The sequence below is a fragment of the Mirounga leonina genome, unplaced genomic scaffold (assembly GCF_011800145.1).
Source record: "Mirounga leonina isolate KUSES-001 unplaced genomic scaffold, KU_Mleo_1.0 Mir_53, whole genome shotgun sequence".
Classification (NCBI taxonomy): Eukaryota; Metazoa; Chordata; class Mammalia; order Carnivora; family Phocidae; genus Mirounga; species Mirounga leonina.
The window spans coordinates 13,484,708-13,497,865 of record NW_023270807.1 but is presented as its reverse complement, the minus strand read 5'-3'; the positions used below and the strand labels follow the sequence as shown (position 1 = coordinate 13,497,865).

Sequence of the window (13,158 nt, the reverse complement as noted above, 5' to 3'; positions counted from 1 at the left end):
TAAATAAATACAATCTTTAAAAAAAAAAAAGAACTTTAAAAAAAATAGAGTATTTGTCTTTTAGTATCTAAGTCTTTTTAGAGGTGTTCTTTATTTGCTGTGAACTCAGCAGTGAACTTTCTGAATCAATAAAGAATTAATTTATTCCACATATCCTGATGACTTCATTTCAGTTAGAGCTATCATAGGTCATACAATGCTTGAGTTGCTGTGTTGCAATGCAATTTTGATGGGTATTGTAAAGAGTAAGTTCAAGGGAGGAAGGAAATTAAGTTTCTATGAGCAAGGTTTTCTTTTCTTATAGGAAAAAAATGCAAATAGCTTTAGAGAAATCTGGAATGCAACTGGGTGCTGTGTATCCTGCATAAAGCAAGGGATACCTACACTTAGTAGCTGAATAGATTTTCTAGGAAGATGGTTGTCACGTGATCTCGGGCTTTGGCTATGGTTGTTAGCCCCACTGTGGCGATGCTAAAACCATTTTTAGGGGCATTTTCATATTCTCTTGACTCATTGTTAATTATAAGAGAGCATTCTGCAGCATTCTGTCTTTCTGAATGATGTTGGAAATCATGCATTTAATTTCCATGGGTAGGATCCTCTGGTAAAAGTGGAGAAAAAATTAAATATTTAAAGTTTTGAACTAAGTTCAGGAAATGGGTGGGTGGACTCCTTAGTCTGTTGGCATGTGATTTGGGGGCAGGAATTTCTTTTTTTAAGCAAGAACAGGGCACTATATTGACTGGCCGTGTTGTCCAATGTAATGTTGTCCCTGAGAACCAAAGTGTAGACAAGTAAGTGCTCTTTGTCTAATTGAGTGAATAAAAATGTGTATTGGCATGAATGGCCATGTGCATTTTCAGGGCGGAGGGGCACATGCTGGGGCCCTATTGAATTAAAAAATTTAAAAGCATATACATAAAACTTTGTGGATCGGAAGGGGGCAGCTGGGAATGCATTACCCAAGTCTTAAACTCGGGGTATGGGTGGTTGTGCAGAGGACAAATGCTGTTGGAACGGTAGACACGTGCAATAATTGATGGTCTTGGAATCTGCAGTCAGTTGCAAGAATTTCTCAGGCCTTATAGGTTGTAAAAGAGGCAGCTGTGTTTGCTTTGTGCTTTTTACAACTCTTCAATCTAATACTTTGAAATGAGGGTCAATGTCTTCTCGATTGAGGAACTTGAAAATGTTTTGCTTGTCATGTGTAAGTGAAGCCATAGGGTTCTAATGAGTGGTGATGAACACTCCCTGAACCCTGCCCCATGGGATCTGGCCACCTGACTCCCAGATTTGCATCTGTGCCAGAAGAACCAATAAAAAGATTAAGGTCAATGGATTTGGAAGATGCCACAAGTGCCTGCCAGAGTTCTAAAGACTAGTGGCAAATGACAAGCCAAGTAGAGGTATCAAGCAGACCTGAGTTGAGCACTGGCCTTCTCCCAATGGCTATGTGCCCTCTCTGGGCCTTAGTCATTTCACCTGTAAAATGGGGTGATATCACCTATCATTTCCCCACTGCACAGCCGGGTGCAAGCCGTGGTTTTTACCTTCCCCAACCACTGTAGCAGCATCCTAACTGGTCTCTCTACCTTATTTCTTGCCCCCCTAAGATCCATTCTCCGTGTACCAGCCAATGGTCATGAAGCTCACCATCTCCATCTGAAACCTTCTTGTTTGTTTGCTTACTTGTTACTGTCTTTCTGACCCTCGCAGCAGAAGCTTATTTTTGTCCCAATTCTGGAGGCTAGAAGTTTGAGATAAAGGGGTCCTCAGGCTTCTCTCCTTGGCTTGTAGAAGATGGTAGCCTTCACCCTCTGTCTTCACATGGTCTTCCCACTGTGTGTGTCTGTGTCCTAATGGCTTCTTATAAGGACACCAGTCATATTGGAGTAGGACCCAACTATCCCTTAATCACCTCTTTTTGAAGTTACTTAGTTGGCCCTGTCTCCATGTACAGTCATATTCTGAGGCTCAGGAAGTTTCGATTTCAGCATATGAATTTTGGGATATATAATTCAACCCATACAGAGGGGAATGTTCTAGATATCATCTAAGACCTTTAACAGCTCTGTGAAATTATATTTGAAGTTGGAGGTCTTCCTCTTCACTCTCTTGTCCTGCTCCACTCCTGTGAGGTAACAGTTTCATGCATAAACTTCCTAATTTTTTTGTAAGATTTTATTTCTTTGAGGGGCACCTGGGTGGCTCAGTTGTTAGGCGTCTGCCTTCGGCTCAGGTCATGATCCCAGGGTCCTGGGATCGAGCCCCGCATCGGGCTTCCTGCTCAGCGGGAAGCCCCCTTCTCCCTCTCCCACTCCCCCTGCTTGTGTTCCCTCTCTCACTGTGTCTCTCTCTGTAATAAATAAATAAAATCTTAAAAAAAAAAAGATTTTGTTTATTTGGGAGAGAGAAAGCAAGCACGAGTGGGGGGAAGACCAGAGAGAAAAGCAGGCTCCCCACTGAGCAGGGAGCCCATGCGGGGCTCGATCCCAGGACCCTGGGATCATGACCCGAGCCGAAGGCAGACGCTTAACCGACTGAGCCACCCAGGTGCCCCTGCTTCCTAATTTTTAATGCTTACACATAGCTCCACGTATATTTTTGAAGGGTTTAAAAAAGTGTTTATGTGTGTATTTAGCAATAATGTAAGTTATGGACTGTCAGAACAGCAGAATTTATCTATAAAACATTAAATGGGACAAAAAGAACACCTGAGGGGGTTTCAGTTTCATTTTTTTCTCTTTAATTCTTGAAGTATATAATAAAAAAACATTTTTGTTTGTTTCCTCCCACAGCTGGAAACTGACAAGCTGGCTCTCCCGATGAGCCCCGGCCCCCTTAGCCCGAGCCCCATCCCCAGCCCCAACACAAAACTTGAGAATTCCACTCTGCTGACGGTGGAGCCTTCCCCGCTGGATAAGAACAAGGGCTTCTTCGTGGATGAGTCGGAGCCCCTTCTTCGTTGTGACTCCACATCCAGCGGCTCCTCCGCGCTGAGCAGGACGGGCTCCTTTATTACCAAAGGTACGGACATTGGCAGGATGGCTACAAGGCGTATTCATTCTGTAAGCCTTCCCCAGAGAAGACTCTGGGGTTTCTCCCTGGCCAGTTCCACAATCCAGTGGTAGTTGAGTCACTTGGGAGACCTGTCCGGGAAGACCTATCCTAGACCCCAGGATGAGGCTGGCCTCAGAGAAACCACGTCACTAGCCAGCCGGGACCCACCCAGAAGGTCTTTCCAGCGCTGATTATCTGGCCAAGAGTCCACATTGGTCGCCCTTTATCCTCATGATGCTATCGAAGGTGTTTCGGGAAGGTCTGATAAAATGTAGTCTGGCAGGTTTTTTTTGAAAATTATTTACCAGGTTTGTAGAATCCAAGGATTTAAAGTGTAACCTATCTTGAGAGTCAGAGTGTAGGTTTCAGTGACTCAAACGAATTAAAATAGCAATGTTTTAAACATTGTGGATTAGTACATTTGGTAAATAATTTGCCACTTGCAGTTTTTAATAGCAGGATAGGGATTGGTATGCACGCTGTATTGATGACAGTTTTGTTCGAAATTTCCCAGTTTGGTAATTCCAATTATATTTTCGTGAAAGGGTTATATTTTATGTTATGTTATAGTTTATGTTTATAAGATACGTTCTATTTTCTATACCTTACCTATTTACATGATCTGTTTTATATTTAAATGAAAGATTTATATTTTAGTTTGTATTTTATGTTCCATGTTATATTTTAGAGAAAGCTTTTTATAATAGTAGTAAAAGTTACACTCCTTCACCTCATTGTGTAAGGTATGACCCAAGAAGCAGTATTTTCTTATTTATGTGCTTTTGCTCTTAGCAGTTTAGTTTTAAAATTTGGCGGTGTAATTAGAAAGTCGGATGAGCAGATTACATTGACTTGGAATTTTTGAGGGGCAAAGGTGAACTGATATCTTTGTTTAGTAAACACATTACAGATGGGGAGAGTGGGTTTTTTTGTTGTTGTTTGTTTTGTTTTATTTAAGTTTCTGTAAGTTTTTCAGCATCCTCCTGAGTTTTAGAAGAATCTAGAAGTCTTGTAAGTCTAGGCAAAGTCATGCTAATGACAATCAGCAACCCATTCGAGCGGTTCCTTGTCTGACCTCCATGAGTCAAATCTTGTTTGTTGTCTTAAGTGCAAGGGTGGGGGGGGACTCTCACCTTGAGGGTGGGGGTGGGAACAGCCTGTGGGGGAGGGGAGCTGTCCCTCCTAGCTCTCCTCCTCTCCTCTGTTTCCCCAGTACAGTCCCTTACCTCTGTCGCCTCCCCTCCCCTCTCCTCCCTGCAGAAAAGAAGGACACAGTGTTGCGGCAGGTACGCCTGGACCCCTGTGACTTGCAGCCTATTTTTGACGACATGCTCCACATTCTGAATCCTGAGGAGCTGCGGGCGATTGAAGAGATTCCTCAGGCTGAGGACAAGCTGGACCGACTGTTTGAGATTATCGGAGTCAAGAGCCAGGAAGCCAGTCAGACCCTCTTGGACTCTGTGTATAGCCATCTTCCCGACCTATTGTAGAACCCGAGGGATACTGCACTCTGGAAATGACTCAATGTAGTGGCAGGGTGGTTTTTCGTTGGTTTTGTTTTTGTTTTTCTAGTTTTTGGGGGGCGTGTGTGTGTGTGTGTGTGTGTGTGTGTGTAAGAGTATATGGCCAGTGTTTTGAGTTCGTTCTTTCTTTTTTTAACCCTTCTAGGAAGTTAGTTTATAAGCCTTCTCAAGGTGTAACTGTTGAAAAATACCCACCACTAAAGTTTTTTAGGTTCCATATTTTCTCCGTTTTGACTTCTTACGTATTTTCAGAATTGTTCTGTGCACTTTAAATTCGCTTAATGTACCACAAATGCAGTGTGACTTTCCCTGCACACTGGATTGTGAGGCTCTTCTTAAAAGTATAATGGCATCTTGTGAATTCTCTAAGCAGTCTTTCATGTCTCAACATCCACATCTGCTTTTTTTTTAATGATTACTATTTTTATTATTATTTGTAATTTACAAATTTTCCTAAGGGTTGAAGAAATGTAATACCCCGTTGAGTTACTGTAATACAATTAGATTTTGAGTTCTCTTTTTAATATGCCTTGGTGTAGAGTTCATATTCATGGCTGAAACTTGACCACACTGTTGCTGATTGTATGGTTTTTCACTTGAGCACCGTGTAGAATGCTTCATTACTTGTGCTTCTCTTATGCTAATATGCTCTGGGCTGGAGATAGGAAAGCCTCAAGCCATCAGAACTTGCTATTTAAGTGGCTTGACAACTGAGCCACCAAAGAACTTGAACTTCATCTTTTAGGAATTGAGCTGTTCTGGAACATACTACTGCACTTTGGAAAGTCACAACTGAGTGCCAGGGGCACCTTTTTCCATAGGGAATTTGCCCAGCTTTGCTTTAAAAGATGTCTTGTTTTTTTATACACACATAGTCGGTAGGTCCAGTCCGCCTCAAGGCCTTGGTCTTGGTGGGTCTCCTTCATCCTTCAATCACTTTAATTAAAAATGGCTGCAGCTATAAGAACTCTTGTCTGACATATTTACAACTCTGCTCCCATTTATAAACCTGCGCTCTCTCTAATGCTCAGTTGGCAGACTCGAATGCAAAGGTGGCGTAGACTGCCTTTGTGTGGGCGGGGTTTGTGGGTCGTGGTGAGGGACTGATATCAGAAAAATGCCTTCAAGTGTACTAATTTATTAATAAATATTAGGTGTTTGTTACTTGAGTAGTTTGAGTGTATTTACTACTTGCCTTATACATGTGCTGAAGTTATAACTCTTTGATGAGTCTCTTGGAAAAGAATGTGTGTATTCTAAAAATCTCAGCATTTCTGATCTGTAAATCATGCAAATTAACAAAGCTTTGTGTCTGAAAGAGTATCTGGAGATATGTAGAGAAGGATGGCCAAGTGTTAAAGATGACCAAGCATTTCCTGGTCTTTTGAGGGTAAATCTAAGGCTCCTGTTTTGGAGTTCGTCTCTATTTTTAGAAAGGAGGATTTGGAGGTGGAGAGGTGAAAATGATGACCAGGCCCTGGAGTATATTCTTACTCATGTCCATCGAGGAAGTTTACCACTCGTGGGGGTTCTATACCAGTTCACAGGCTTCTGTGTGAAACTTCTTTCTCCCTGACTAACTTTGGGGGGCTTTCTTGGCAATAGGGCAAGGTAAAGTCTTATGTGGATGGGATATATTACATCACATTATAGGTATTGTTTTATATTATACTGTATCTTGTATTTGATCACATAACCGCCTTAGCCTGGGAACCCTGGCTCTATAGAATTCCAATGGCCAGGACCTCAGCAATTTTAAGTTCCTCTTTCAGTGGGAAAGTAGAAGTAGATGGCCTGTCTGAACACTTGGACTCCTATGTCAGTGACATTAAAGGGGTTTTCTGCTTTCATCCACGTCCACGTGGCTGGTTTCTAGAGAACCATTCTGGCATTTGGGTTATGGTTCTCAGGCCAGGTTTCCCTTCCTCTTTTGTCAACAGAAGACAGAAACTCTTCCCAAACGAAAAGCAAACTAGAATGGGTCAGAGATAGTAAGGGAGGAGACAGAGTGTGTTTTTCAGAGGATTTCATGACAGCCACTTCTTTTTTGGGCGTTGAAAACATGAATCAATGTTGTGGTTATTAAGTTTGTAAGTTATTCATAGCTTGGGGATTATGATTTTCTTAACCATTTATGCAGCTTTATACTTTACAAAGTGTTTTTTACATTGTCTTGTTGAAACTTCATAACTATCTTACAGGTACTATTTTTGTACCCATTCTGTAGATGAAAAATAGGCTTATAAAGGCTAAGGTGCTTGCTTAAGGCTCTACAACAGAGTTGTAGAGATCAGACTTGAATCTGAATCCAAGGCTCTTTACTCAGGACTGATAACGAGAACTACTTTGTCAGGCTGAACCAGTGGACCCAGAGATCACAGTGATGAAATTTATTTGGCTTATAAGGAAAGCCTGATAAATTAAATTCAATAAATAATTATGAACTTATAGGAATGGGGTAGCATCTTTTGATGATCCAAGGGAAAGGGACGTAGAAGTTGTGGTTAAACAGAAGTTTCATATAGAATTAACATAATATAGAGCTTACCCCCTCCAAAAAAGCAACCCCAAAGTGCATTATTAAAAATATATATATATATATATATAATGTTTGGGTCAGAGTTTATGAGAGTCTGATTTATATATTTTGTGGCTCACTTTGGAGGTTTTCTCAGGTTTGAGCTGCCTGACTTTGAGGGCTATGCTGAACTAGAAGGTTTCCAATGTGGGGGTTGGAGGGATAACCAGAAGAGTAAGAAACAGAATCAGGAGCAATTGTTGAGAAATCTAAACCTGATGACAAAGATCATTTGGGTGGGAGAAAGACTATCTTCAGTTATTTGCAGGGCTAAGGCAGAGACAATTTCTTTTTTTTTTAGAGAGTAATCTGTTTCCTCTATAGGCCAATTGAGGTTAAATGTAGAGGAGCTTTTAACCATTTAGATCAGGCTGCTTTTCAAAGGAGAAAATGACTCCTACTCTGGGGAAAAGCTGGACATGCTTCAGTGGTTCTCAACCTTGCATGTAAATAACCACCTGGGAATGAGCAGTCCTATAAAGGCAGGTTCCCAGAGAGTTCGATTCAGAAGGTTTGTGGTGAAGCAGAGAACCAGCATCTCACACCATTTTTTCTGGAAACTCATGTTGGGCTAAGTGCTTGAGATCCTTGCCACTGTGGACTGCCACAGCACTTGGGAGCTTGTTAATGCATAACACTTTGCTATGCTCCTTAAACTTTAATGAGCAAATGAAACACTTGGGGATCTTGTTAAAATGCAGATTCTGTTTCAGTTGTTAGGGGGTGGGTACTTAGGTGACGTGGATGCTAGTGGTCTCTAGATCACACTGAGGAGCCCATGACTGTGCCTCGGTTTCATGCAGAATAGTGCCAACATGGGAAAAGACTACACGAATTCCCAATGAGAGAAGTAAACAATTTCTGACAATCTGAGGAGATTTCCAGAGTCAGGTAGTCCTGGACTGGTCAAGATCTACAGCAGTGGTTCTTGATCCTGGTTGCACATTGAGATCAGCAGGGGAGCTTTGGGAAATCCGATGCCCAGGCTAAACTCCATACCACTTATGCCAGAATGTAAGCGCCTGGGACCCAGGTATGAGCATTTTTTTAAAGCTCCCCAGGAGATGCCAATGTGTAGTCAGCTTGGACAGCCACTGATTTGAGAGTTTGTGAAGAGAGTGCTTCTCAATCCTCACCCCAGATCTGATGGATAAATCTTAACAGGGAGTTAACCTGGAAATCTGCAATTGTGATTTTGCTATACATAGTCCCACTCAACTCTGCAGACTTGCTTTAGAACCCATAACCCTACTGTAAAATTCTATATAACTGTTAAGAATTGATACACTACCAAGCATGGATGGGGCAACATCTTAAAGCTTCATTGCACTGATGAATAATTGATTGATGCAACTGATCAATTCTTCATGGCTTTGAGCATTATGTATAAGGTATGATTAACCAAGAACGTTTGGGATGTGATGTTATTCTGATTTGTGTTTCTATATATATTGGATTGAAGGTTTGCCAATTTTCAAAAATAAAGTAAGATCTGATGAGTCATAAACTGCACTGACTATGTCATAGAATCTCAGACTGTTGTAGCCCCTGGGCTCTGGGACCATAGATCTCATTGTACAGTCCTGTAGATGCATCAGGCACCTCTCTTAAACTTCGATTTGAGCAATGGAGATGTGATCCATCTCTTGGTTAGCAAAATTGTGGCCCTTACCTTTGTAAGGAAACTTGGACATTGTGTAGAAGTCGTGTGGTTTTCAGGTGGGAAGTTAGGTTCATTTCTGCTACGTTATGGTAGAGTCCAGTTACCCTAGTCCCTGCCAGCACTCTTTCACTATTCCAAGATGCTTATTTTGCTTCTTTTCTTGAAAGGAAGTAGAACATAAAGTTAATGATTTGAACAAGAATTATTTGCATTAGAAATCCAAAACGGTTTTTACTCTAGTTGACTTCAAGTAGCTGAATATGTGAAGCATGTTGGATGCCACCGTCTTTATCATTTCCAAAATACAGATATTCATAAAATACCTTACAAGGATATATTAAAAACATGGCAGCGGATACCTCCAGGGAGAGGAACCAGCCGTCCAGGAGACAGGAAGAGGAAAGGAAGGACACGTTCTTTTCATGATTTGTTCTTTGCAGCCTTTTTTTTTAAGATTTTATTTATTTGACAGAGAGAGACACAGCGAGAGAGGGAACACAAGCAGGGGGAGGGGCAGAGGGAGAAGCAGGCTTCCCGCAGAGCAGGGAGCCCGCTGCGGGGCTCGATCCCAGGACCCTGGGACCATGACCTGAGCTGAAGGTAGACGCTTAACAACTGAGCCACCCAGGTGCCCCTCTTTGCAGCCTTTTGAGGTTTGCACCATGTGCATATGTTGTGGAATTTAAAAAATTATAAATAAAAATTATTTTTAGAACACTTCTGAGGCATCCAGGGAATGTATGCTCATGAAGACCAAGGTAAGAGTCACATGAACCAGACTTAAAATGTCAGCAATAGTTTTGTAAGGAGCATTTTGGTAAAATCTGCAAAGGGAGATGGCATCCTGCTCTGCTCACCACCAACCCCAACCTCTGTGATTTTAGATTCTTTTCCTGGACTTGGCTCCCAAACAGACCTAATTAATGCAAAATTGAAATGGAGAGACTTCAGACTTAGAAATTTAGAGACGTGGAACATCGTAGCAATTTTCTGGCCAATCTTTTTATATTTCTCAATATAAGAATCACTTGTAATTAATAGCTTTAAGAGGAAAGAGGTCAAATATTTCTTTTTTTTTTTTTTTAAAGATTTTATTTATTTATTCATGAGAGACAGAGAGAGAGAGAGAGGCAGAGGCAGAGGGAGAAGCAGGGTCCCGCGGAGCAGGGTGCCCAATGCGGGACTTGATCCCAGGACACTGGGATCATGACCTGAGCCGAAGGCAGACGCTTAACCGACTGAGCCACCCAGGCGTCCAAGGTCAAATATTTCTTAAGAGTCTTTGGATGGTTCTTCATCTCTCCAGAGGAAGTACTTCTGCACCAGCTTCATCTTGTTTTCACTCACCAATTGCTGTATCCATAGTAGGACGCCAAACTGGAAATCTCATGAGGGAGATGGACGAGGCAAAAGGTAGCTCATTTCCAATAGTCCTATGACAATTGTTTCTCATTGTCTTTAGAAATTAGATGGTTGATTTCACACTAGAGTTTGGCTCGTTTTGTTCAAATATAGGGTACCCACCAACAGAAATGTTCATTTTATCACTCATCCATCCACGAAACATTTGAGCACCCACCGTGGGTCAGGCGCTATGCCAGAAGCTAAGAATACAAAGAAGAATTCCATACAAGACAGTAGCTACCATTGATACCAGGGCATTTGTCTGTTCACTGCTGTGTCCTTGGCATCTAGAACAGTGCCTGGAACATGGTAGGTGCTCTGTTACTCTATGTTGAATAAATGAAAGCATGCAGGCCCGGAGCTCAAGTTCACATCCGAGAAGAGAAACAGACATATGGACATTATAATCCAATGTATCTAAATGAAATGATAGAAATACAAAGAGGGTATTAGGAGAGTTAGAAACCGAATATGAATATGAATTAAGGGAAAAGATCACAAAGGTTTTCAGGGGAAGTCTTCTTTTTTTTTTTTTTTAAGATTTTGACAGAGAGAGCACAAGCAGGGGGGACAGCAGAGGGAGAGGGGGAAGCAGCAGTGGGAGAGGGAGAAGCAGGCTCCCTGCTCAGCAGGGAGCCTGTTGCGGGGCTCAGTCGCAGGACCCTGGGATCATGACCTAAGCAGAAGGCAGCCGCTTAACTGACTGAGCCACCCAGGCGCTCCAGCAGTCTTCCTTCTTATTAATTTCAAAGCAAACTGTGCCAAAAACAAAGGGCTGACAGTTGCAGTTTTATATATTTCAAAGCTTTGGGGAATGAGATAGTTTGAAAAGGGGAAAAAATCCAGAAGGAAAACCTAGGTGTTGCAGACATTATTATGCAAACAAAGAGTTCATATTGTTTCTACATTTCTACATTCTACATTGATCATGAGACATGAGGCTAGTCTTGTGACTGCTTTGCATGTATCACCTATTCATTCAGAGGTCAGAACTTATGTGTCCCTTCATGGGACTCCTCCTATAGAGTATCCAAAGCACTTAGTATAATTCACTCTAATCTTAACCTGGATCTTATGATGTGGGACTTGTTAGAACTTCTCTTCTGCTGATGGGCAAACTGATGAACAGATAGATTGTGACTACCCCCACGTCACACAGCTAGTAAGTGGTGGAAACAGGAAGGCTATTGTAGAACTGCGTGAGCCAGGCATGGTCCTAACTGACAAAGAAGGTAGACTGGATGCCTGTCCTTCTAGAGCCTCTCATCTGGACTCAACCAATGTCGAATTGCTTTTTTTTTTTTTTTTTACTTTGAAATAATTTAAAATACACAAGAAGTTCCAAAGTAATATAGGGAGTTCCTATCTACCCTTTGCCTACCTTCCCCAGGATAACATCTTTAATAGCCATAGTATTACCCAAACCAGGAAACTGGCATTCAAACAATTTTATTAACTAAGTTATAGATCTTACTTGGTTCACACCAGTGTTACATGCACTTTGTTTTTTGTTTTGTTTTTGTTTTTGTTTTTTGTTGTGAATACAGTACTATGCAATTTTATCACATATGTGGATTCATGAAACCACTACCATAATCAGAATACAGAACTGCTTTTTTTTTTAAGATTTTATTTATTTATTTGAGAAAGAGAGAGAGAGAGTGCACGTGTGAGAAGGTGAGGGGCTGAGGGAGAGAGAGAATCTCAAGCAGACTCCCTGCCAAGTGTAGAACCTGTCCCAGGGCTGGATCTCACAATACCGAGATCACGACCTGAGCCAAAACCAAGAGTCGGAATCTCAACCAACTGAGCCCCCAGGTGCCCCAGGAACTGCTTTATCACAACAAAGAAAATCCCTCCTGCTGCCTCTTTGTAATGATACCTTCCCCTCTACCCTAAGCCCTGACCACTGTTTTCCATCATGAGTTTGTCATTTAGAAAGTGTTATATAAATGGAATCATGCAGGATGTAATCTGAGATCCGCTCATTTTCACAGCATAATTCCCTTGCCATCTAACCAAATTGTTAAATACGTGAACACTTTGTTCCTTTTCATTGCTGAGTAGTATTCCATGGTAGGGATGTACCACAGTGCATATAACCATTCATGCATTGGAAAACATTTGGACTGTTTCCGTTTTTTGGCTATTACCAGTAAAGCTGCTTAGCACCCATTGGTATACAGGCTTTACGTGGAAACAAATTTCATTTCCTTAGGATAGATACTCAGGTGTAGGATTGTTAGATAAAATGCTAAGTGTATTTTTAACTTGATTAGTAAACCGACCAACTGTTTTCACAGTGGTGGGACCATTGTGTATTCCCAGAACGATACATAAGAGATCCAATAGCTCTGGATCCTTGTGAGTCCTCAGTATTTTCAGTATTTTTATTGTAGTCATTCTAGTATGTGTGTAGTAGTACAAACCTCAATTTATAGTTATGGAAATATGCAAATGAGTAAGAATTTAAAATGAAAAAGTGCTACCTTTCAGACGCTCACTTCTATTTAATTGCCATAATTTCATTCTTTTTAAAATTTCATTTATTGGATGCTGAAACATGAGATCGACCCTCATGACAAAATTTTAAGTGTACAATACAGTGTCATTTACCACAGGTACAAAGTATACAGTAGATCTCTAGAACTTATTCATTTTGCTTAATTAAAAGTTATGCCTCTTGATTAGTAACTCCCAATTTTCTCCCTACTCCCAGTCCCTGGCAACCACTATTCTGCTCTCTGATTGTATGAATTTGGGTATTTTTATGCTTCACATAAATGAAATCATACAATGTCTTTCTGTGACTAGCTTATTTCACTTACGCATGAACTCAAGGTTCATCCATGTTGTCAGACATTGCAGAATTTCCTCCTTTCTTAAAGTCTAAATAATATTCCATTGTATGTATATACCAGATTTTCCTG

At 41.2% G+C, this 13,158-nt stretch overlaps 1 protein-coding gene across 1 annotated transcript in view; it reads left to right on the top strand.

The window, feature by feature from the left end:
* Positions 1–8,661, top strand: part of TNFRSF21 (TNF receptor superfamily member 21) — a 68,962-nt gene extending 60,301 nt beyond the window's left edge. Inside the window, exons 5-6 of the mRNA XM_034991507.1 lie at positions 2,799–3,027; positions 4,321–8,661. Of these exons, the coding sequence (XP_034847398.1) occupies positions 2,799–3,027; positions 4,321–4,550 (459 nt within the window). The 3' untranslated portion in view covers positions 4,551–8,661. The remainder of the gene's footprint in view (positions 1–2,798; positions 3,028–4,320) is intronic.
* The last annotated feature ends 4,497 nt before the right edge of the window (positions 8,662–13,158 follow it).